This window comes from Mustelus asterias, chromosome 3, assembly GCF_964213995.1.
Source record: "Mustelus asterias chromosome 3, sMusAst1.hap1.1, whole genome shotgun sequence".
NCBI classification, from domain to species: domain Eukaryota; kingdom Metazoa; phylum Chordata; class Chondrichthyes; order Carcharhiniformes; family Triakidae; genus Mustelus; species Mustelus asterias.
The window spans coordinates 50,377,539-50,401,658 of NC_135803.1; the positions used below are offsets into that span (position 1 = coordinate 50,377,539).

Consider the following 24,120-nt stretch of genomic DNA (forward strand, 5'->3'; position numbering starts at 1 on the left):
CTGGGGGAGTGGGTCATGCCGGGGCAGAACCTGGACGGATGCAGGGGGGTTGCTCCTCTACCCATGGTGGAGGGTTCCCTTGGGGGAGGGGGTGGGGGAAGGGGGTGGGACTGTGCCCATGGTGGGGGGGGGGGGGGGGGGAGAGGAGGAATGTATGTTTTTTTACTTTTTTTTGCAGCTCGGGGTGCCCAGACAAGTTTGCTGGCAGAGTGGGCCCATTCCGTGTGGTACCTGCTTGCTGGATTCTTTTCACCCCCAGAGTGTTTAAAAATTTGGCAGGAAAAGCTGGCAACACCACTGCCTTTCCTGCCTGAGTTGACACTCTTGGGGGGGGGAAAAAAAAAGAAATAATTCCACCCCATGTCTTCTAACGTTTGAAAAAGATTTAACATTCAGCTTATGCTCTTATACTCTACAATATGTAGAATTAACTTGCTCTAAATTATGAAGAAGGCATCTCTTCTCTATTCCAGGAAATAGAGCCGCAAATAACTATGCACCATTATCTCTCAATTATACCTATGTGCACTCACAGACCAGCTACATTATACAGTGCTAATGTACAGGCAGTCCCCGACTTTATGGCATTCAAATTGCAACAAAAGGCACTTTTTGGTGTTTAGAAATTGGCATCCTATTTCAAATTTATGATGTCAATTTCGACTTGACAAAGCAACGCCTGACCATCTTTTAGTTCTTTAGAAATATGATTTATAAATTTGATACAAGCCCTGAGAAGTTTGAGTCCTTCCACTGAACCCCCCCCAGGGCCCCCTGCACCCTTCACTCACCTGGCCGTATCTCCAGGCCTGAAGGTCGCTACGGAGAATGGTTGCTATGGCCTGCTGGCAGCGCACCACCACGCCAAACTAGAGCCAGGAAACTGCAGAACTGTTTTTGAAAACCTGGAAATGTGACCGCAATTTGTTGGTAGAAACCCTGCCTTTTGTCCTGATGGCTGAATTCACGTTGATTGCACTGGGATCTTCTGTGCCTTTCGCTCAGTCAGCTACAGAGAAAGGTCACTGTAACACACCGGTAGAGGTCGAAATGGATAGGGATGAATATCTAAATACCACAGGAAATTAGGTCACAATTTGTTGGTAAAATGCTGCCTTGCCCCGCTGACGGAACCCAATCTCCCATTTTTGTCGTTATTCCCATGGGGAAATCGATTCCGACTTGCAACATTTTGACCTGTGATGTGGTTTCCAGGACCTAATTGTGCCGCAAGTCTGAGGACTGCCTGGGAAATACTTCATTGCATTGTCACAGACTGTGTAATGTAAATTGGTGGAAAATCACTTGAATCATGGCACAGCTCCAGGTCTAAGTCCTAATAGAAATATAACCGTCACCTAATAGGAAGTTCTTAATGGGTCAACTTTGGATGTTTATTTTAATTTCTGAGAGAGGCAACATGATTGTTGAACCTCTGTTTATAGTTGCATTTAAGAAGCATTTAGATTCTCTTGGGCAGACATTTCTCCCTCATCTCGACGGAAGGACGCAGTAGTATAACTTGGACTGTTGATCTGCATTTCCCACCATCTCTTTCTTTCTTCGCACACTCTCGACTTTTAATTCTCTTTTCCCATCTAGTACTGGTGCCCTCTGGCATTTACTGTTGCTCTCTTCCAGAATGTCAGCACATCTCCTTCCTTCCCATGCCTCGAGCAATACCCTCCTTGGTGTCAGAAAGCCAGCTGGCAGTGGCCATACTGCTGCCATTTGCAGCTGGCACCTCTCTGGCTTGAGCTTCCATAGGTCACTGGTCACGTGCATCTTAAGGGTCCCGATAGGAGCAGCAGTAGCCTTCTGCCAGCTTTGCTGAAACATTCATAGGAGCATTTTTTTTAAAGTAGCTGAGTTAATAAAACTGCCTTTTAAGAATGCAATATGGTGTGAGACTTGTGTGTAAAATTGATTCAAGGCAATTATTTGTCATTAAATTAATTACCTTTTCAGATTCGGTACTTTTACCTGGAGTATCTTTTTCTAGAAACTTCTGAGACTGCATTGACAGGTCAAGGGTGGGATTTTCCGCCTGCGCTTGCTCCAAGATGGGGCAGCACAGTGGTTAGCTCTGCTGTCTCACAGCGCCAGGGACCCGGGTTCGATTCCAGCCTTGGGTCACTGTCTGTGCGGAGTCTGCACGTTCTCTCCGTGTCTGCGTGGGTTTCCTCCGGGTGCTCTGGTTTCCTTCCACAGTCTGAAAGATGTGCTGGTTAGATGGATTGGCCATGCTAAATTCTCCCTCTGTGTACCCGAACAGGTGCCAGAATGTGGGCGACTGGGGGGTTTTCCGCAGTAATTTCATTGCAGTGTTAATGTAAGCATTACTTGTGACTAATGAATAAACTTTATTGTTTAAAAAATCCCGCCCAAGGTCAACAGACTTTTCCATGGTCCTGTCCCACCCGCTACAATTCCTGTGGTGGGTAGGACGAAAAAATTCCACCCCAAGTATTAAAAACAGATTGGTCACAATGGCCTCGATTTTTGCAGTCTGTTTGAACAAATGGCACTTGCCGTTGATTACAATTACAGGTGTTTATTGGGCTTTTGTGTGACAATGTACAGTGATGAGAGAACCATTTCAGCATTGTGTCTTCTATTGGGGATCTGAAGCCTATTTCAACAGAGCGGCCAACATTTCTCTTTAACCAATCAGATTGAGAAGCCGTTAATAATCAGTGCAGAATCCAAACTTTGAATGTTGACTCAATGTAAAATATGATAGAATGCAAGATGGGATTGAGAAACTGTGTGACAGATAAAATGGAATGGGACAGTTAAGCAATGCTTTTGTTATGGTCTCTAAGAACAATTGAAATCTGAAGAAATGAAACTCATTTCCAAAGGAAATTTTCAGGGCTGGAGAGGTTTTTTGGTCGTATTTAAGACTTGCCATACTTAAACTTTTATTTTGTAATTGAATTTTTATTTGTTAGTCACAAGTAAGACACTAACATACATTAACACTGCAATGAAGTTACTGTAAAATTCCTTTAGTCGCCACAGTCCGAGTCAAATCAGCACGTCTTTCAGAATGTGGGAGGAAAGAGGAAACCCACGCAGACACTGGGAGAATGTGCAAACTCTGCACAGACAGTGACCCAAGCCGGGAATCGAACCTGGGTCCCTAGCGCTGTGAAGCAGCAGTGCTAACTATTGTGCTACTGTGCCGCCCACTTGAATAGACGAACGCAAATACTTTTGGTGCAATTAGTCTCGAACTCTGAAAGTTTAAAAAAAAAAGTTTATTTATTAGTCACAAGTAAGGCTTACATTAACATTGCAATGAAGTTACTGTGAAATTCCCCTAGTTGCCACATTCCAACGCCTGTTCGGGTCAATGCACCTAACGAGCATGTCTTTCAGACTGTGGGAAGAAACTGGAGCACCCAGAGGAAACCCACACAGACACGGGGAGAACGTACAAACTCCACACCGACAGTGACCCAAGCCGGGAATCAAACCTAGGTCCCTGGTGCTGTGAGGGAGCAGTGCCAGGCGCTGTGGTTAAGTATCACAACTTCACGCCCTCTGTGAATTTAAATGTGAGATTTCTCAGCGAGGTACTGGTATACTGAGGTTTGTGGAGGAACCAGACAAATTGGACAGTAACTTCCTGATCTTTGTGTTTAATTGTGCATATGCAGATGTGGAAAGCTTCTGTTCAATTTACTCCATGACAACAATGACGCTGGTCACCTCATTGCTATTTCGATTCAAAATCCAGTCCAGTGTTCTTCATTGCAGGATTAAGAGTTTGAAGAATAATGTAATAAAAACTGTTAAATACGGACAAAGTGTTGTGCTATTAACTGACCTCTGGCAGTAGTAGTCCTCCTACTACTTCTTCCTCACCTTCCCTTAAATCATCTTTATCAGCTGATTGTCATTGTTGCTCTGCACCCTTTAAATACAGTCCTTGCTGGACTGCCAGGAGGTGTAAAATGCACAAACAACACTGACACAAAAGCTTCTTTTGGCATTCATTGTAGGCAGCCCCACAGACCAATCCACGCATCAAGTCTTTTGAATCCGGAACACCGTACTTTTTTCTTCAGGGCGAGTAAGGCAGAGAGTCGAGCAATCTCTAAGCTCAAACATCCCTTGGGAATCCACAAAGCAGAATAACACACCAAATCTGTTCATTCTCACTGCTGTTTTAAGCGCTATTTTCATGGCTTTCTGAAGGCTTGGGGCAGCACAGTGGCGCTGTGGTTAGCACTGCTGCCTCACAGCACCAGGGATCTGGGTTCGATTTCTAGCCTGGGTCACTGTCTGTGTCGAGTTTGCACACTCTCCTCGTTACTGCATGGGTTTCCTCGGGTGCTCCGGTTTCCTCCCACAGTCCAAAGGTATGTGGGTTAGGGAGATTGGCCATGCTAAATTGGCCCTTAGTGTCAGGGGGACTAGCTAGGGTAAATGCATGGGGTTATGGGGATAGGGTCTGGGTGGGATTGTGGTTGATGCAGATTCAATGGGCCGAATGTCTGCCTTCTGCAACGTAGGATTCTATGAAACCAGTCCTGTTAGCTTTTGCTCAGGGGGTTCAGCATTGGGCAGAAATTCCATAATTTTGGATTAGTGTTGCAGTGAGATCCTAAAGAGATGATAGGACCTTGATTTGATCCATGATAGTGACCGCCATAAAATAGGTATAGAAGTTGAGATTTTCCAGGCCACCAGCTATGGATATCATTGCAGGCAGGACAGGAGATTTTGCACAGTGGCCAAAAGTCTAAAGTTTATTTATTAGTGTCACAAGGAGGCTTACATTAACACTACAATGATGTTACTTTGAAAATCCCCTAGTCACCACACTCTGGCGCCTGTTCTGGGTACACTGAGGGAGAATGTAGCATGGCCAATGCACCTAACCAGCACGTCTTTCGGACTGTGGGAGGAAACAGGAGCACCTGGAGGAAACCCATGCAAACTCTGCACAGACAGGAACCTGGGTCCCTGGCGTTGTGAGGCAGCAGTGCTAACCATTGTGCCAGCGTAACTCCTTATAGGGAAAATGAGAACCTGAAAGATTTCTGGTGAACCTGACAAGAATGTGGACGATGTTTGGTTAGGTTTATCTGCTGTACTGTCTTACCAAGTGAAGTGTACGCTCACTTGGATCATGTTTCTCGGGCTTTTGACTAAGATAAAATGTAAGCACCTAGAGTAGTCAATGAGATTAAACTGAGGCTTCACCTGATGCAAGCTTTTAAAGCCATCTCAGCCTTTTGGCTAAGGTGAAGAATTAAATTAAGCTTAAAGGTGTAATGCCTCATTCTGTCAGCTTGGATCTTGCTTAATTGAGCCCAAGATGGGATGTGTGTCTTGTGTCTGCTTGGATCTGGTTTGTCCCTCTGGGGGACTCTGATTGGAGTTAATTGGCTTTTTGATTAAGAATAAAGTACAAAAAGGTATCAAAAAAATCAAGCCCAAGATGGGGTGCCATGCCTCGCTTTATCAGCTTAGATCTTGTTTGTGTCTCTCATGAATTGAATTCCATTTGAATTAGTTTTTTTTGGATGGGATAAAAAAAAATTTAAATGTGGAATTCTTTCATGAGATTGCATTGTAATTCTGAAGCAGCTCCTTGCATTTTGTCCCAGTCCAGCTCTTATTCATGTACGTTTTGTTCCTATAGGTTCAAGTAAGGGCTGGGATCTTCCATGGAACTGAGCTCCTTTGCAAACCTGTTGTGAGCAGCGAGATTTCTGGAAAAAATGATCTTACCTGGAACGAGACACTGGATTTTGAAATTAATATCTGTGACCTGCCAAGAATGTCCCGACTCTGTTTTGCTTTGTATGGAGTGATGGATAAAGTGAAGAAACAGAAGTCAACAAAGAATGTGACCAAATACCAGACCATTCGGAAAGCAGGAAAAGTGGTCAGTTTCCCAACTTTTCAACCTCATTTACATCTGAATAGCCCTGCAATGGCTGCATTTACATAGTAACTGTAGCATCTGTGTAAGGGCTTTCACTGTGTAGCGGCACTGCAGTTAAATTGCAATTCTAGCCTGAAACCTGCACAGAAATCTCTGAACTCTCTGCCTTTCCACTTTGTTCCCTATTTAAGATGCTCCTTTAAACCTTTGGCTCTTTAACCAAACAATTGGTCACCTGTCCTGACAACATATGTGGCTCAATATCAAATTTTGTTTGATAACGCTCTTGTAAACAGCCGCAGGCCACTTTACTATATAAAAGGAATTGCAGTAACGCAAGTTGTTGCTGTTGTTGACATGAGAATGAAGTGTTTTGAGGACTCCCATCAGCTCAATCTATCACATCCTCCATAATTGAAAAAGGTTAGCGTTAGTACAAAGCTGAATCCGCATCGCACCAATGTTATAGATGTGTGGATGCATTCTTGATGATGATGCACATTAGTTTGAAATTGCTTCCAATTGCATGCCTTATTTTCGAGAGCCTAAAAGTTACTTGTCTCAGTCATGTGCTGTGTGGCTTGAGAGAGTAGTAAAGGCCTGTGAATTTGACACACGACTGGCTCGCTTCTCCGATTGATACTTCCTTGCTGACCCGATTTGGAGAGTTGACTGGCACTCCATCTAGTGGATAAACAATGTTATTCCAGCAATTGATCACAAAATTCCACCCCCACTGAACAACCACTTTCTGGCTAAGTTACTTCCCGCATTTGTATTCCCAAATTCAAGTTCAGAAGCATTTTTCATTTGCCTCTAGTCTTCTTCTTCTTTAATTCTCTCCTCTGTCCAACCTGTCACTGTGTCAGATCTGGTGAGGAAATAGGTTAGTTTAGAAAGAGCAGGAAGCATCAATTGTGACATTTCTCAATAGTGGGATCGATGTATGGAATTGACTTTTGGGTCATGGCCACATCCTTCCTATTGCTGTCACCTCAATTTTATGCAACCTATCCTTATAATTAAATATCTAAGCTCCAGTCTAATTCGGGTGGATCTGCAATTAGCTCCTCCAAGGCCAATATGTCCTCCTTTCGGTGGTGGTGGGGGGGGGGGGGGGGGGGGGGGCTGGTGCTGGTGCGATCTTACCCAAAACAATGCTTAGTGCCGAATGAGTGTGAAAACGGGAGAGAATTGCACCCACTTTTTGGGCGACCTCCCAGACTGTATCTTATGGCACTCAGCAAAAACAGAAGCAAAAGTGTGATTTTCCTCAGTCGGGGGAGTGGATGGAGTCTATTTATGGCGGGAAGCTGTCTGCAGACTGCTAGAGGGTGCTATTGCGCATGCGCCCTGATCTCCCAGTACACTGCGTATAATGTACACAGTGCAGTTGGAGATTGTCGCCCCATCCAGCCGATCACTGCCGCCGACCACCCGGGGGTTCCACCGGGAGGCCATTAAGGCAAGTGAGCTCGGATGCTTGTGTCCCAAGCTCACTAATAATAAGTTTAGATTAAAAATATTACAATCAGTCTCACACCCATCCTGGGCATGAGGATGATTACACTGGTACATTAGGGGCGGTAATATTGCAAAAGGTGAAAACAGGGCTTAAAGCTGGCTTTTCACCTCTTGCGCAATCTTACTGACTCGCCACACCAATTGACCGGCGGGACAAGCTGGTAAGATCGCCTCCTCAGTGTGGTGCCCAAACTCCGTGCTCCCAGATTGAATCTGACTATGGTTCTGTACTATTGAGGCATAATTTCTTCCCCATTGTTGCTTCCCACACACATGTCCTCACCAAATTTGTGCTGTGTCTATCTACATAGGATAGTAACTACACACTAAAGATACTGGGCTGGCTGTAAGTACTCTTACTGCTGGAGGATAGCATGTTCTAAGATTGTGAGGGACATGATATAAATGTGAATCCTTCCTTCCTTCTCCATTAGCACTATCCAATTGCATGGGTAAACACTATGATATTTGACTTCAGGGGACAGCTGAAGAATGGCGATCTCTCACTGCACTGCTGGTCATCATTTCCTGGTAAGTGTTCTTCTAAGTGCATCTCATACCAACTAGTTGTGAATAGATAACCGTTATGCCTTCAGAATCTAATCTCCAGAACACACATGATTTACGAGTAAGTTATCCTGGGTTTCAGATGAACTGGAAGAAATGCTGAACCCAATGGGTACAACACAGACCAATCCATACACTGAGAATGCTACATCGTTACATATTCAGTTCCATGAATATAGTAAAACAGCGATTTTCTATCCTGCTTTTGACAAGGTAGGTTTACCTTTTATCTTGGGTATATGAGATTTACTTTTTAACATACCTATTGAAAGTCACTATTGTGTTTGAACTTTGTCTCTCTCCCTCTCCTCTCCCTTCCAGATTTTTGGTGAAGTTTTGTGCTGATTTATTAAGGAAGGGAATATATGCCTTTGTCTTTTTGTGCTGACTCACCTTATTGAGCACTCTGAGCTGAGGTGGCACAGTGACACAGCACTGCTGTCTCGCAGCACCAGGGTCCCAGGTTCAGTTCCAGCCTTGGGTGACTGGGTGGAGTTTGCACTTTCTCTTTGTGCCTGCATGGGTTTCCTCCGGGTGCTTCGGTTTCCTCCCACAATCTCAAAACTTGCAGGATTTTGATTTGATTTATTATTGTCACATTTATTAGCATACAGTGAAAAGTATTGTTTCTTGCGCGCTATACAGACAGAGCATTCTGTTCATAGAAAAGGAAATGAGAGAGTGCAGAATGTAGTGTTACAGTCGTAGCTCGGGTGTAGGGAAAGATCAACTTTAATGCAAGGTAGGTCCATTCAAAAGTCTGATGGTAGCAGGGAAAAAGCTGTTCTTGACTCGGTTGGTACGTGACCTCAGACTTTTGTATCTTTTTCCCGACGGAAGAAGGTGGAAGAGAGAATGTCCGGGGTGCGCGGATCCTTAATTATGCTGACTGCTTTGCCAAGGCAGCGGAAAGTGTAGACAGTGTCAGTGTTGCCCTTGATTTTAAAAAATTGCCCCGTAATGTCCAAAAATGTGTAGGTTAGATGGATTAGCCAAGATAAATGTGTAGGGTTATGAGCATAGGGCAGGGGAAAAGCTTGATTCTGTCAGAGTATCGGTGTAGACTCAATGGGCTGAATGGCCTCCTTCTGCACAGTAAGGTTTATATGATTCTGAGGTGCAGCACAACCAGATGTAAAGCTTCCACTCAGTCTCGGAAGAGCATTTCCCCTTCATTCGTCTGACACATCCATTTCTCAATCCAGTCAACTTTGCAGATTCTTTTCAGCTCCTCTCCTCTGTGTGGTCAGATTTCTTCCCAGGCCCCCCCATCAGTAAAAGAACAATGTTCTTTCTTTCGGCATCACCTGGTCGCCACATCGATCAGTAACTAACTAATGGGTCAGTAAGAACAGGCTGGGAATACTCTTCCATTCTTTGTGGGAAAGATGCTTGGCACCTCTTAGTTATTCTGGGGAGATGAGGAATTGCATTTCTAAACAGCAAATATTACATCATCAATGAACAGAATTAGTTGTATTTATTTCCCTCTCTGAAATAAAGGTGCATGTTTTGTGCTTCAATTTATGAAAAAAGTTAGCTTTTAATATTTTTAGGGTCTATTATGCATTGTGTTTAAAAACAGCATATTCCATTGTCTGAAATTAAAGCCAAAAAGTCTTAGAAATACAATTTGGACCCCTCAGCATTTTACTGAATAGAAGCAGCACTAAAGGAGATTGTTTGGACATTAACTCCTCGCTCAATTTGAACCAGTTTGGCGTAATCACATTTTCTTGTCCTTGCTGTGCCTCCTTTATGTTCTTCCTTTCAAAGTATCAATCTAATTTAGTTTTAGGTGTTGCAGTCTCTGAGTAACGATGAAGCATTGTTTTGTCTTTGTTTGTGCCTCTCTGGGAGGTAATGTCACCTCCTTTGGTGGGGAGAAGGTGCCCAATCATTGTCGAACCTGCCAAGTTCTACCCAGTGACTCCAAAATGATTCACTTTGCCACATTACAACCCAGACAGAAGAGGTGATTTTCTGTCTGGGTTGTAATTCTCCTGGGTACTAATTCTCCTGACATCCCCTGAACACAAGGAGCAATTTAGCATGGCCAATCAACCTAACCTGCACATTTTTGGACTATGGGCAGAAATCGGAGCACCCGGAGGAAACCCACACAGACACGGGGAGTATGTGCAAACTCCACACAGACAGTCACCCAAGCCGAGAATCAAACCCAGGTCCCTGGCTCTGTGAGGCAGCAGTGTTAACCACTGCGCAGCTCCCCAAGAGCATCGGAGCCACTGTGCCAACCTCCCAAGAGCATTGGAGAACCCCAAGCATTCTCATGTCGACACCCGCTCTTTGCCATGAAATGGGTGCGAACATAAAAATCAGATGTGAACAAGTCTTTTCTAGCTATGTCTATGCACATATTAAGAATTAGAAAGATGCACACAGTCACAAATATATTTGCCAGTTACATGGCCTCCTCAAGTTATCCCTGGCCAAGCCACACTCCCATGGCCCTTTGACTAGTCAGCCTATCACCAGCCAGTGCTCTAAGTGGCCTTGCTCTGATTTGCCTATTTTAGTGCTGTAATTATTTTTGAAATTGGTCGGTTGCTCCTTTTGAATCGGCATTTGCTGGTCACATGACAGCTGCTAGATCTGTGGACCCCCAAGGATTCGTGGACCCTAGTTTGGGACCCCCCGGAGTATACAATCTCTACTCCTTTTTGTAAACTGAAGAACAAGGAGACGAGTTAACATTTTGTGTGTAAATCCTTTTTCCGAATCGAAAAGGGAAAGTATTGTCAAAACCTTGCTGCAGTTTAATCCGGCAGGATCTGGCAATTCCGCCGATGGTACATTCCTGCTGTGGGTTTCCCAGTGGCCAGGGCTGCTTTCAGTAGGAAAACCAGTTGACAAAGGTGGGACTATAGGATCCTGCCGCAAGCGAAACATGCTGCGGAGATGGAGAAAAATCCTATCCGCTATTTTCTGATCTTTCCTGCATTATTGAATGTCTGGCTTCTTAAATACCTCTGGTACAAAGGCAATGCTGACATAAATAGCTGACTAATTGGAGAGCAAAAAAAACAATTCCTTAAATGGTGCACAAATACTGTGGGTGTCTGAGGGCTGGAATAAAAACAGAAAATTCTGGAAATACTCAACAGGACTGGCAACACTTGTGGAGAGAGAAACAGTTAATGATTCAGATTATTAACCCTTGCATCTGAACTGAATGATGTGTTCACTTGATCCTGAAGTTTTGGGAAGAATGTGCTGGTCTTGGAAAGGGTCCAGAAGAGGTTCACAAGAATGATCCCTGGAATGAAGAGCTTATCGTATGAGGAACGGTTGAGGACCCTGGATCTGTACTCGTTGGAATTTAGACGGATGAGGGGGGAATCTTATTGAAACTTACAGGATGCTGCGAAACCTGGATAGAGTGGACGTGGAGAAGATGTTTCCACTAGTAGGAAAAAGTAGAACCAGAGGGCACAACCCTAGACTAAAGGAATGATCCTTTAAAACAGAGATGAGGAGGAATTTCTTCAGCCAGAGAGTGGTGAATCTGTGAAACTCTGCTGCAGAAGACTGTGGAGGCCAGGTCATTGACTGTCTTTTAAGACAGATAGTTTCTTGATTGATAAGGGGATCAGGGTTATGGGGAAAAGGCAGGAGAATGGGGATGAGAAAAATATCAGCCATAATTGAATGGTGGAGCAGATTCGATGGGCCGAGTGGTCTTATTCTGCTCCTATGTCTCGTGGTCATTGGAAACCAGACACAGCCGAGAGGTTCATCTGAGGGGGTAAAGGATTTATTTTACAAAAGGTGTGCGCGCCTCAGTCAATTGAGGAGCACTTTTGTGTCGAGCAAAGGGACATCTGAATAGTGGAGAAAAAAGTGAGCGGATACAGAAAGTTTTATTGTCGTGCTTGCTTGCGCAGTCTGCATCGCAGAATGAAGCCCAGGCACTGTTTGGATTGCTGTATAGCTGAAGCTGAAATGTTTGTGATTTGAAAGTTTAAGTAATTTTCTTTCTCTCCTTTTTCCCCTGTGCAAAAACAAAAGATATTGGAAAAGGCAGCGGAGATTGCACGGAGCAATGACACACTCAGCACATCAGTAAGTACAGCAAACAACAGAGCATACTGTGGCGCCACCTAGTGCTCATCAGCTTAATTATACTGTAACAAACTCCAGTATTGTTCATGTTATCCACGCCCTGGTTCTGTTATCATGATGTGGAGATGCTGGTGTTAGACTGGGGTGGGCACAGTAAGGAGTCTCTCAACATCAGGTTAACAACAGGGTTGGCATGGTGGCACAGTGATTAGCACTGCTGCCTCACAGTGCCAGGAACCCGGGTTCGTTTCCCAGCTTGGATCACTGTCTGTGCGGAGTTTGCACGTTCTCCCCATGTCTGTGTGGGCGTGCTCCGGTTTCCTCTCACATTCTGAAAGACGTGCTGGTTAGGTGCATTGACCCAAACAGGTGCTGGAATGTGGCGACTAGAGGAATTTCACAGTAACATCATTGCAGTGTTAATGTTCAGCCTTACTTGTGACAAATAAACTTAAAAAAACTGAAGTCCAACAGGTTTAGAGTCACGAGCTTTCAGGAGCGCTGCTCCTTCATCAGGTGAGCAGAGCTCTGAAAGTTCGTGATTCCAAACAAACCTGTTGGACTTTAACCTGGCGTTGTGAGACTTCTTACAATTCTGTTGTGAGGTGACATTGAGCATTTCATGGGAATGCAGAATATTTCACGTTGTCAATATTGTATAGACACAAAAAATGTTAATCTGAGAAACACTTTAAAGAATGTAGATTTGTGTCATAATATAAATAAATTCCAATAAACATCAATATGCATTGATCATGATGATCTTAAATGTAGTTTAACTGGATTTGTAATCAAACCAATTTGAATCTGCATTATAACGTCTGGACGCCCATTTGAAATGTGATTTGCAATCTGATAGGGGACTTGCTGGTGGTGAACACGAGACTGAAAACAAGTCAATTCTCCAAACTCAACCACTAATACCAAGGTTCAGTGTCGGCAGCAGAAAGCCCGACAGAAGCTGAGTTTAGATCCAGCCTGAAAGAATCAGAAATGATTTGGTAAACACTGTGAATGCACCACTTCATTCTAACCCCGATTTAATTCAGCATTTGTCTGCACTAAAAGAAACTGAATTGTCCAGTAATTTGAATTAAGGATTGCAAATAACACAGCAAAGTGGAACCTTTCATATTTTAAAAAAAAAGTTTTTCGATTAAGTAGACTTTTAAATGTGAATTGAGTGCAATATGACATTTATGATCCACTGTCACTTTTGAAATTGCATTCATTGTATTCATCCTAAAGTCAGTGACTGCTGTAACAGAATACCTTGTCCAAGTCACTGAACCTCTGATGCCTGATTCAGTCCTGTCCCAAGAGTTACTGGATAGCATCCAGAAGTCATAACAATGACTCGGGCACCATTCTGTGTTTTTCTTGCTGCCATGTCCTTTCTAGTAACTCCTATCAGACAGAGTAGGCTGAAGGGCTGGTGGTGGGCCAGGATCCCTCTGTCAGGAAGGGTGTGGGACTCGGGAAGTGAGAATTCTTTTTAATAAGCTTCACATTCCACAATAAAGAAATCGCTGATATGATAGACTGTGATGCAGCTGCAGTGTGATGTGGGGTTTGCACACTATAAGGATAAGAATTTTAAATTGGCAGCACTGGGACACCAGGAGCCAATGTAGGTCAGTGAACACCAGGGTGATGGGTGAGCAGGACTTCATTATGGATTAGGATATGGATAGGAGAGCTTTCATCAGCTTCATTTTACAGAGAGTGAACAGTAGGAAGCTGACAAGGTGAGCATTGGAATAGTCATTTCTGGAGGTGACGAGATATATGCGTGGGTTCTTGCACAAGGTGGACTGAGGAGCGGCTGAGATGGAGGTGGACGTAGGCAGACTTTATATTATGAAATGGATAGGAGTCTGAAACTCAGTTGAGGGTAAAACAGGATGCAAGAGGGAGTGGACAGTTTGATTCGACCAAGGACAGTGGCCAGAGAAGGGGAATGGAATCACGGTGAGGGTACAAACATTCTGGCAGAGATGGAAGATGATGGTTTTGGTTTTTCTGATGATTACGTGCGGGACATCAAGGACAGAATGTCAGGCAAGCAGTGTGACAATGCAGACAGTGGAAGAGCTGAGAGAAATGGGGAGATAGAGACGGATTACTTCAGCATACGTGTAGTGAAAACCCATGGAGCCTTGTGCCAGCCATTTTTTTTTTTCAGACAATGTTGCTGAGGGGAGCACATTGATGAGGAAGGTGAGGGATAAGTATAGAGCTTAAGGGGGTTCCAGAAGTAATGATGCAGGGGCAGGAAAAGAAGACATTGTTAACTGGTGCTTTAGCTATAGTTTGAACAGGTGAGATTGGAATCAAAAAATGAGGGTTCCACTAAGGGGGGAAAGAGGTTTGACAGGAGGCCACTGTATTTGATCACGTCAAAGGCTGCAGACAGGGTGATACATGGCCATGAAACTGTCATTCATAAAGGAATCCATGCCTTTGGGAGAGGGGTGAATAGAGGAAGAAAAAGGCGAGTGTGAGGGATTGAGCAAACCACGTTTGGTGCAGTAAGGAGTGTTTTTGTGAGATTTGGCTGAGCTAATGGTAACCTTTAGCTTGCCCCTAACCGTGTTGGATTTTGAGAGTGCATGCTACGAATGAAGTATGTCCCGTTGTCCAGTATTGATGTCTGTAACATTTGAGCATAATTCTTCAAACAGGTACAACTAAAAATACATTGTTAAAAGTGGTATAATTTGACAGCTGCTTGTTTTTGGAGTTGTTTTTCCTATATAAACGGGACAGATGATATTGGTGCCAGCTAACAGTGGAACCAATGACCTGTTATGCCATTCTCCTCTGGGCAAGAAGACACCCTATTTCCTGTTAGAATAGTCAAGTCGGGACCACCGTAATTATCACTGTAGGTGAAGCCTAATTTATATCCTGGCTTCATATTTTAAAAAACCCATTTCTCTTGTGCGATATATTTTTCTACGCTCTCTTTTTTTTTTAAAGCATTAAAGTTGGCAAAGGAATTCTCTAGCCTGGTTTGTGAGTCAGATAAACTTGCAAGTACTGCTAAACTTGTAACTAGTAACCATTTCTTCCTTCAGGGCCGAGGGTGGAAGAAGTTGCACATTGAGCTTCGAGAAATCATGGAGCGAGATCCACTGTCTCAACTTTGTGAGAATGAGATGGATTTAATATGGACTCTACGATACGATTGTCGGGAAAACTTTCCTCAATCGTTGCCCAAACTGCTGCTCTCGGTCAAGTGGAATAAGCTTGAAGACGTGGCACAGGTATGGCCATTGAACTTGGCTCCTCCCTTATGGGCGACACGGTAGCACAGTGGTTAGTACTGCTGCCTCACAGCGCCAGGGACCTGGGTTCGATTCCCGGTTTGGGTCACTGTCTGTGTGGTGTTTGCACCTTCTCCCCGTGTCTGCAAGGGTTTCCTCTAGGTGCTCCGGTTTCCTCCCACATTCTGAAAGACGTGCTGGTTAGGTGCATTGACCCAAACAGGCACGGACTGTGGTGACTAGGGGAATTTCACAGTAACTTCATTGCAGTGTTTAATGTAAGCCTTATTTGTGACTCATAATTCAATAAACTTGTAATGAACTTTTAATAGTTGCTTGTCAGTAATGAAAAATAAGTACTTCTAATGATTTCTAAAAACATTGTACATTGTAATGAATTTCCCTTTAAATGTTGCATTGTAACAATTTTTAGTTGACATCTATCACTTGTTTACTCCCAATGTCGACCTCTACCCGCTACCCCATTAACAGTACTGCTGCCGTGTTGGCAGTATGAGTGGAATGTACTACAGAGCAGTCTGCTATCCCACAAATACTTTGTGGATGGGGTACTTGGCTGTTGCTGCAAACAAGCCAACACTATTCATGATGAAAATATTTTCTTTGTTAAAGAAACCCACAGAGTTTTTTTGGATAAATAGAAACAGCTCTACGTTGTATCAAGCCCTTGGCCAGCATATGAAAGAAAGGACTTGCATTCATATTGCATATCGGGCTGTCCCAGTTGCTTCACAGTCAATGAAGTATAGTCATTGCTTTATTGTGGGCAAACAGGGCAGCCAACTTGCACAGTGCAAGGTGCAGCAAACTGTGAGGAGATAAATGGTCTGCTTTTGCTCGAGGGTTAAATGTTGGCTGGACACTGGGAGAACTCCCCATCTCTTCAGATAGTTCCATGGCATATTTACGTCTATTAGAAAGGGCAGGTAAAGCCTCAATTTAATACATTTGGTGCAATCTTGCCAGCCGTTCACGCCATGCTCCCGCCGCAGCGAGGCCGGAGAATTTGGTGGCCAGCCAAATCTCTGTTCACTACAGCGGGATGGGAAAATCTTGCCGGCGTGAACGCTGGTAAGATTCTGGCCATCATCTAAGAGACAGCACCGCTGATAGTGTAGCATTCCCTCAGTATTGCATTGAAGTGTTAACCTGAATTATGCGTTTTATATGAATTGTTATCTTCCAACAGGAACAATCACAGCAGTTGGTCAAATGTCAAAGTGCTTTTGGAGAAGGGCTCCAGAAAATCACTTGCAAATGATTTTTAACATTAGACTTCCTATTTTATTGAACAATATCCACGCATTCCTCAGGAAAGTTCTTTGAGAAACACATCGATCTATCTTTCTTCGTTTTTTGTTAAAAGGATGCTATCTCATTTTAATAGACTTCTAACTGTTACTTCCATGTCCTCAGTGTTCTATTAAGGCCCATGTCTTTGCAGATCCCTCATATAGACACTGCAAGTACAATCATCACCGAACTGCAGGAACCATCACTCAAAAAAAAAAAAATTGCCTTTTATAAGTAAAATCCATTTGATCTTGAATGTTTCTTCAAGATAAAACTGCATTGCCCTGAGGTCCTCCTTCCTTCTTGTCACTTTGGCTAGCAAACCCAAAAGTGACAATAACAGGAAACTACTGTGTAAAATGTTTTACTGTGAGATACTGCAGCTTCAGATCACGAACGAAATTTTGTACTAAATTTTAAAGGATGCTCTGCAATGACTTTCACTTCTGATACATGCAATTAGCTTCCCTGTCTTTGACCTTTGGCTCCAATTTTTAACTCCTTTACTATATTTATTCAAGTAAAACCTATTTGTTCTTGTCGATATCAACTGCCCTGATGGATTATTATGAATAATAATTGGGGGAATGCTCTCGCGTGAGTACAGCCAAGGTTTACCAGGCTGATTCCGGGCTTGGCAGGACTGATGTATGAGGAGAGATTGACTAGGTTAGGATTGTTTTTGCTGGCGTTCAGATGAATGAGGGGGGGGAATCTCATAGAGACTTAAAATTCTAACAGGACTAGACAGGGTAGATGCAGGGAGGATGTTCCCGATGGTGGGGGAGGCCAGAACCGGGGTCACAGTCTGAGGATTCGGGCTAGACCATTTAGGATGGAGATGAGGAGACATTTCTTCACCCAAAAAGTGGTGAGCCTGTGGAATTCATTACCACAGGAAGTAGTTGATGCCAAAACGTGAATGTATTGAAGAGGCGGCTGGATATAGTACTTGGGGGTGAATGGGATCACAATTATGGGGAGAAAGCAGGATTAGACTATTGAGTTGGATGATCAGCCATGATCGTGATGAATGGCAGAACAGGCTCAAAGGGCCAAATGGCCTCCTCCTGCCCCTATCTTCTATGTTTCTATGTTAATGTTGCATTTCTTAAGTGCCTCTTTCTAAGGATGGCGAAGCAAAGTTTGTTTCCAATTTAAGAACGCTTGCAAGCAGAATCTGTGGGTGGAATTTAGTGCCCTTACTCAAGGCAGGTGGGTGGGGGGGTCACTTAATCAGATGAGTGTGTGGGATGGCGACCTCTCCATCTTCCCATCTCTGCCCGTCAGGAAGGCTTGTGGACAAGACAGCCTTCCTGCCCCAATGCCAATTGAGGTTCTTAGTTAATACCCATTTAGCAGCCTCATCCTTCCTACGCTGGTATTCAACCAGCTGTGGGTGGGGCAGTTACTATGCTGGGAGCTCAAAAAACAAACGCTCGGTCAGGTTTGTCTGCGGGCTCTTGTGGGAAAAGGTGCACCGATCGAGGGACTCGGAACTAGGACCAGGATAGGAGTAGGGGGTGGAGTCCTACCGTGAGCCAACCCCCCTCTCTGCACCCTCTTATCCATTGACATCCCTCACCCTCCCCGCCCCTTCCTACCCTCACTTACCCGTGACCTGGGCCTCTGGTGGGAACATCAATGATAGTTAGGATTCATCCTCATGAGGTGCTGATGGGAATGAAGAGTTCCTGGCCTCTGGCCAGCAGCTCTGAGGCAGTATTTCTGCGCCCTCTATCCTTGATCTTGGGGAAGACCACTTAAATGCCTGACTGGCCTTCTCCAAAGGAGGCAATGTGGGGTTCTAGCCAGCTCTTCAGCAGTGGGTGAGATCCTAGTCTTCTGAATGAAAATATGCCATTTGTATCAATTTTCCAATGATACTAGCATATACTGAATTGTTTAGCTTTCCCCTTGTTTGCCTATTGGGTTTCGGGTCAAAGAATCCTGAGTGAATGACTTGTTCTTACTTGGCTACACAGGCAACAGGGTTTTGGTCAAGGTATTGTATAGTTTTCACCACCAGTGCTAAATTATCAAATGTCTGAGGAGATCTATGTGCAAGTTGGTCAGCATCTAGCATTGCAGTTTCTCTTTTCCCCTTTCTGTTAATTTTTTTCCCCTCCTTGTTGAGATACAGTTGCACTTCTCCCAAATAGCTCTGACTCTTATTTATTCAGGTACCTGCATGCTGCAGAGCCCAATCTTGTCCTCAGTCAGCATTCACAGTGGCACACATTTAGTGAGGGTCGTTCAGTAGGAATCAGGAGTAGAAACCTTGGCTGATTTTTCTTTCACCTCTTCCTGATCCTAAAGCATTGAGGTCAGTTTAGGGCAATTACTTCCACCTTTCTTGAGACCAGCTACCTCACCTCAAACTGCCGATTCAAACAAGGGACTTTCCTGAACTGTACAGGCCAACTACCAGTCATTCACAACACTGATCTATATTTAAAATTCTGATTTTAGTTGCGATTGCTCAATTGGTGCATAGATTGGGTAATTTGATTTCTGCTCGTCATCACGTGTTGTCAGTGTTATTTTGCAATCGGAAATAATAGTTTCAGATAAAGTGGTGCTCAAAACTACAATTCACCCAGTTTAAAAAAAAAACATAGTAACAAGGAGCAGGGCATTCAGTCTCTCACTCCTGTTCCATCATTAAACTAGATCATGGCTGCTTATTTCTACTCAATTTGCATGTACATGCTCCATATCCTTTGATACACTTATTTAATAAAAATGTCACTCTCAATCCTTTTCAGTTTCAGTTGTCCTAACCTCCACAGCTATTTGGCGGCGAGAACCCACATTTGCACTTCCCCTTGTGTGGAAAAGAGTTTCTTACTGTCACTCCTGAACAGCCAAGCTCTTATTTTAAGAGTGTACCTCTACGTGGTCCTCCTTCAAGAGGAAATAGTTTCTCTGAAACAACTCTATCGGATTCTTTTTTTAATTTTAAATCCACAATTGGATCACCCCTTAACCTTCCATGTTGAGAAAAAACAAGCCCAATTTATACAATTCAAAAGTAAAATACTGCAGAGGCTGGAAATCTGAAATGAAAACCGAAAACACTCAGTACGTCAGGCAGCATCTCTGGAGAGAGAAACAGAGTTAACCTATTAGGTCATGTTGAGTCTTCCCATTAGTGGCATCAAAACCCGAAGCATTGGCCGAAATCTTCCGTTTTCATTCACGGCTGGAATTTTCTGGTTCTGCCGACAGTGGAGTTTTGGCAGGAATGCTAAATTTTCCGTTCTCGCTCGCAACGGGTCCTGCCAAGGATGAGACCGGAGAATCCCACCCATTAACTATCCCACCCACTAATTCTGTTTCTCTCCACAAATGCTGAGCATTTCCAGCAGTTTCTGTTTTTATTGCAGTTTGTGTAAGCTATGCATTGAAGCAATATAAAGTGAACTATTTAAACATAAAAAGCTGGAAATCAGCAGCAGGTGGGTTGAAATCTGCAGTGAAGACAGACAACTGTTATGGACATCTGTCCTTAAGTTTGGGAATGCCTGATTATGATCAGAAAGTTGTCCCAGCGATTGATGTTGGAGGATTTACTGTTGTCCTTGGGAGAAAAGAATCTGCCAATGTTCATACTTCTGCCATCATTAGTGAAGCAGGATCACGTGTGGAGAGAGTGAGGACAGATTCAGACTCAGCTTGTGGTACCGTTCTTCGGTGAACAGCCCCTTTGTATGTACGATACTTGCACAATATAATGTCTGGGGTTACGATATTAGGGTCTGGGTGGAATTGTGGTCAGTACAGGCTAGATGGGCTGAATGGCCTCATTCTGTACTGTAGGGATTCTATGAAACGGCGGGAGCAGGAGTAGGTAAGAGGCTTTTTGAATGTTCTCTTGTATCCCACAAATGCCGGGCCACAGCATTTCTAGGGAGGTTTTGCAATTGCTTGCCACAGCCCCTTTTAAGGGCAGCCTTTTTGCCATTTGGTGCTGAGTTCCACTAGGTAGTTCATGCACTTATCTTATGGGAAGGGACATTGCTCATTGTCTTCCTGGCTTGCTTTGAAATCATGGTGAGCCTCTCATCAGTGAAATGGGCAATATGTATGTATTCACAGCAATTGTTCAATCTGTTATCTCCTTTATAACCTGTAAATGGGAACAAAAATTGTCCCTTGTGGCTAAGGAGGGACAGAAAATGTTTTAAATTGTGAATTTCAAAGACTTTGAGATTGTCCAGCACCCCCCCCCCCCCTCCCCCCCCACACCCCGGGAACACCCGCGGCCTGGTTTCCGGCGGCGGAGGCAGCTCACCATTGGCCCCTGGCAGGATATTCCAGTCCTGCCGAGGTCTATGCCATTTTGTAAGGATTGCCTGCACCGCCACTGAGGAACCTGGTTTGGGGGGGGGGGGTGAAGGGCTGGAAAATCCCACCCTTTATATAATTGAGACCGGTTTGAGACAATGTGTCTTGGAGCAATTTCAATATAGCAGATAAACTAGAGTAGGCCAGAAACTGTTTTGTGATCGGAAATCCTCCACTGTGCTAAAAACATCAGCATTAAAGAACATGATGATTAAAGCCCATTCAACCCATGTCTGACACTGAATGCCCAGATCCTGCAAGTCTCTTCAGCACTGTTTGGCTCTGTTTAATTCAGTTAGTATGGGCTCTAATGTATAGTGCAAACTTTTGGAGGCCTCACTGGAACATTACTTTGGCAGAGCTCAGGGCGAGCAAGCATGAAATATTGAAATTTAATCACACTCTTCATTCCCGTATCTTGAGCCAGGAAGACCAACAAGCGCCCATTGATAGCAATAGAAATTCCCAAAACCTTAGTACTTTATTTATATTACTGAACCACATTAAAGAGAACTTTGAGCAGGATTTTCCCAGCCGGCCACCTGTTTATCCAGTGGGGACAATTTCACCATAAAAGGAAGAGATGAAGTAACTAGATTGGCCAAACATAAAACAACTCTGCTGCTCGTGGCCAAAAAGGCTGTTCTTCAAATGCCAGTTTAGACCATGCCAACAGGGTACTTGGCAGCTGACAGTGCAACTGCCAAGACTAATTCTGTTATCTCTCAACATCCAGAATGTGCATCTTCCCACATGAATCTTGGCATGGCGTTAGAGTGAAGATTCTGGAAGAACCTTCCCACCCACCCACCCAGCAATTCCCCACATCCACTTTTGTAACCAAGGACACACTAAAAATAGACTTGGATCAAATGTTTGTACATCTCAATGACATATTGAATTCTTGTTATGGTTGAAGGAGGGGGAAATTGGTCACTTAATGTTTGGCAAATGTCTACGAAATGGATGAGTAGGAACTCCTAGCTGTGCAGTTTGCAACCATAAAACTGGCATTAGCCTTTTGAATTTGGAGTCATAATCTGTCACACCATGTTTGGTCTGTAGGTGTGCGGAACAATATATTGACTTAAGGGCCGCAATTCTCTGGGCCTGTTCATCGCGGGCACAAATCCCTTTATGGCTGCCAACTCTCGTGAAAGGGTTATAACGGGATTTGTGGAGGTGAGACCTCGATTTGAGATCGTTTGTGCCAGTGATGTAATCATCTAGGCGTGGACCTGATTTCCATGAAATTAAATAGATTGGAAAATCATCATACGGCTTAACACCGTTGCTTCCAGGGTCATTAGCCTGATGTCATGCTGGCAGGAATCACTGCTGGTTCTTGAAAATGAAACCCAGTCGTGATGACTGTTAGGGGCTTAGAGGTGAGTATAACTCCTGGGTGCTGAGGGAAGTGGCAAGACTGTGCCCTGGCACTGCCTCTTAGCAACCTGGAAGTGCCAACCTGGATGATTCGGGGGGGGGAAATGGTGCTTGCATTGGGAGTGGTGGAGACTATGGAGGGACTATGCTGGCGGATGTGTGACAGTTGGGTTACCCTGCCTCATCTTTCAGTTGGGACAGGGGGGGAATGCCCTTATCTTTCAGTTGGGAGGGACTAGGGCGGTCACCTTTCTGTGTGCAAGGTTTGGGGGTGTTTACGCTGTTTGTTGGGGGGGGGGGGCGCGGGGGGAAAGGAAGGTCCTGACGTCCGTGTGGGTGAAGGGAGGGGGGTCTTTAACTTTGCTTTAAGATCTCTGAATCCTGGCTTTGCCTGCGGGTTTAAGCCCCACCCCCCCCCCCAGCTGGCTGTGTGATCCTCGCCAGCACTTTGAAATTGCAGTGTGTTGCTTGATCTAGTGAGGAAAAGCAGCTTGTGAAACCAGTCAGTTTCATATTGCTTTTTCGCCTGATCCATCACTCTCTGCGATTTTGGGGAAAATTCCACCCAAGGGGTTTGACACTTGTACTGTAGAAATGTGCAGGTTGGAGTCCTACACTTGTTTTAGGCGTGAGTGGGTGGAGCTTGCGCTGCACATGCTCTGTCAAGTTCCACCAATGATTTTGTTGCCTACTCACAGGCTTTAAATATGGCAAGTGGCTGGAGATCATTCACATAATATTCAAAGGTTTCAATTTTTAACTTTGAGCTCAAGATTAGCAAGATTGCCCAGGTTTTAAAAATAATAATCGCAGTGCCTGTGTGTTCAAGTATACCCTCTACCCCAGAGCTGATTTGACAGCTGACCAGTTCCAGACCTGGCAGGTCTGTCACAAAACCCTGGGTGGGGGTGTGGGTACTGGGAAGACCTGCCAGCTCTTTTGTTCAGCAGCGCCACCAAGGAGGTGGTGGCTGCTGCAAGAAGTACACTAACAGAAGACCCAAAAATCACACAGCAATCCAGACTTGAAGTAAGTGATTTGAGAGAAGGATTTGTGGGATAGGTGTCATGGGAGAGGGTGTTCAGAGGTATTGGCAGCAAGAGCAGGTAAGTGGCTCTCATCATGACCCCACCCCTTCAAAATCCTGTCTCCCTCGATCAGGCGCTGAGTGTCTGTAACCAAGCGACATGGGAAAATCACAAATAACCTCCATAGGTTTGCATGTCATGTTCCCTGCCCGCCACTGTGTTAATACCAATACCAAGGAAATGGCCCTTAATTGGCCATTAGTTACTCATGTAAAGGCCTCAAATGGTGGCAGGGCAAGAAAGTTGTCCATGAGCCTTCCTGCAGTGGATTGGAGGGTGGAGGCAGGATGGGGCAGCACCCCCACCTGCCCCACCATTCTGCCTGATTAAATGTCCTTCCTGCCCCTAAACTCACCGCAGGGGTAGGGGTGTGGGCTGTGCAGGGGTGCGTAAAATACACTCTTTGACTTTTGTCAACTGTTTTACCGAGAAATGGACTGCTCAAAAGGTCTTAATTCAATGAGCTGTATTTTATCCAAAGTTAGCTTGAGTTTGCAGTAAGTGTCCTTGCTGTTTTAGCAACATGAAGAGATGATTTTTCAATCCTCTGCTTTGGGAATAATCAAGAGAGGCTCTGTTTAATACCTTGGGAGGGCAAGGGAACAAGGAAAGACTGAAATAGTGGATAATA

The 24,120-nt window shown here is 44.3% G+C and overlaps 1 protein-coding gene across 1 annotated transcript in view; it reads left to right on the plus strand.

Annotated features, from left to right (window-relative positions):
• The window catches only part of pik3cb (phosphatidylinositol-4,5-bisphosphate 3-kinase, catalytic subunit beta), a 191,660-nt gene that overhangs the window by 111,090 nt on the left and 56,450 nt on the right, over positions 1-24,120 (plus strand). The window contains exons 8-12 of the mRNA XM_078208702.1: positions 5,660-5,905; positions 7,864-7,960; positions 8,079-8,209; positions 12,029-12,082; positions 15,163-15,351. Coding sequence (XP_078064828.1) covers positions 5,660-5,905; positions 7,864-7,960; positions 8,079-8,209; positions 12,029-12,082; positions 15,163-15,351 — 717 coding nt within the window. The remainder of the gene's footprint in view (positions 1-5,659; positions 5,906-7,863; positions 7,961-8,078; positions 8,210-12,028; positions 12,083-15,162; positions 15,352-24,120) is intronic.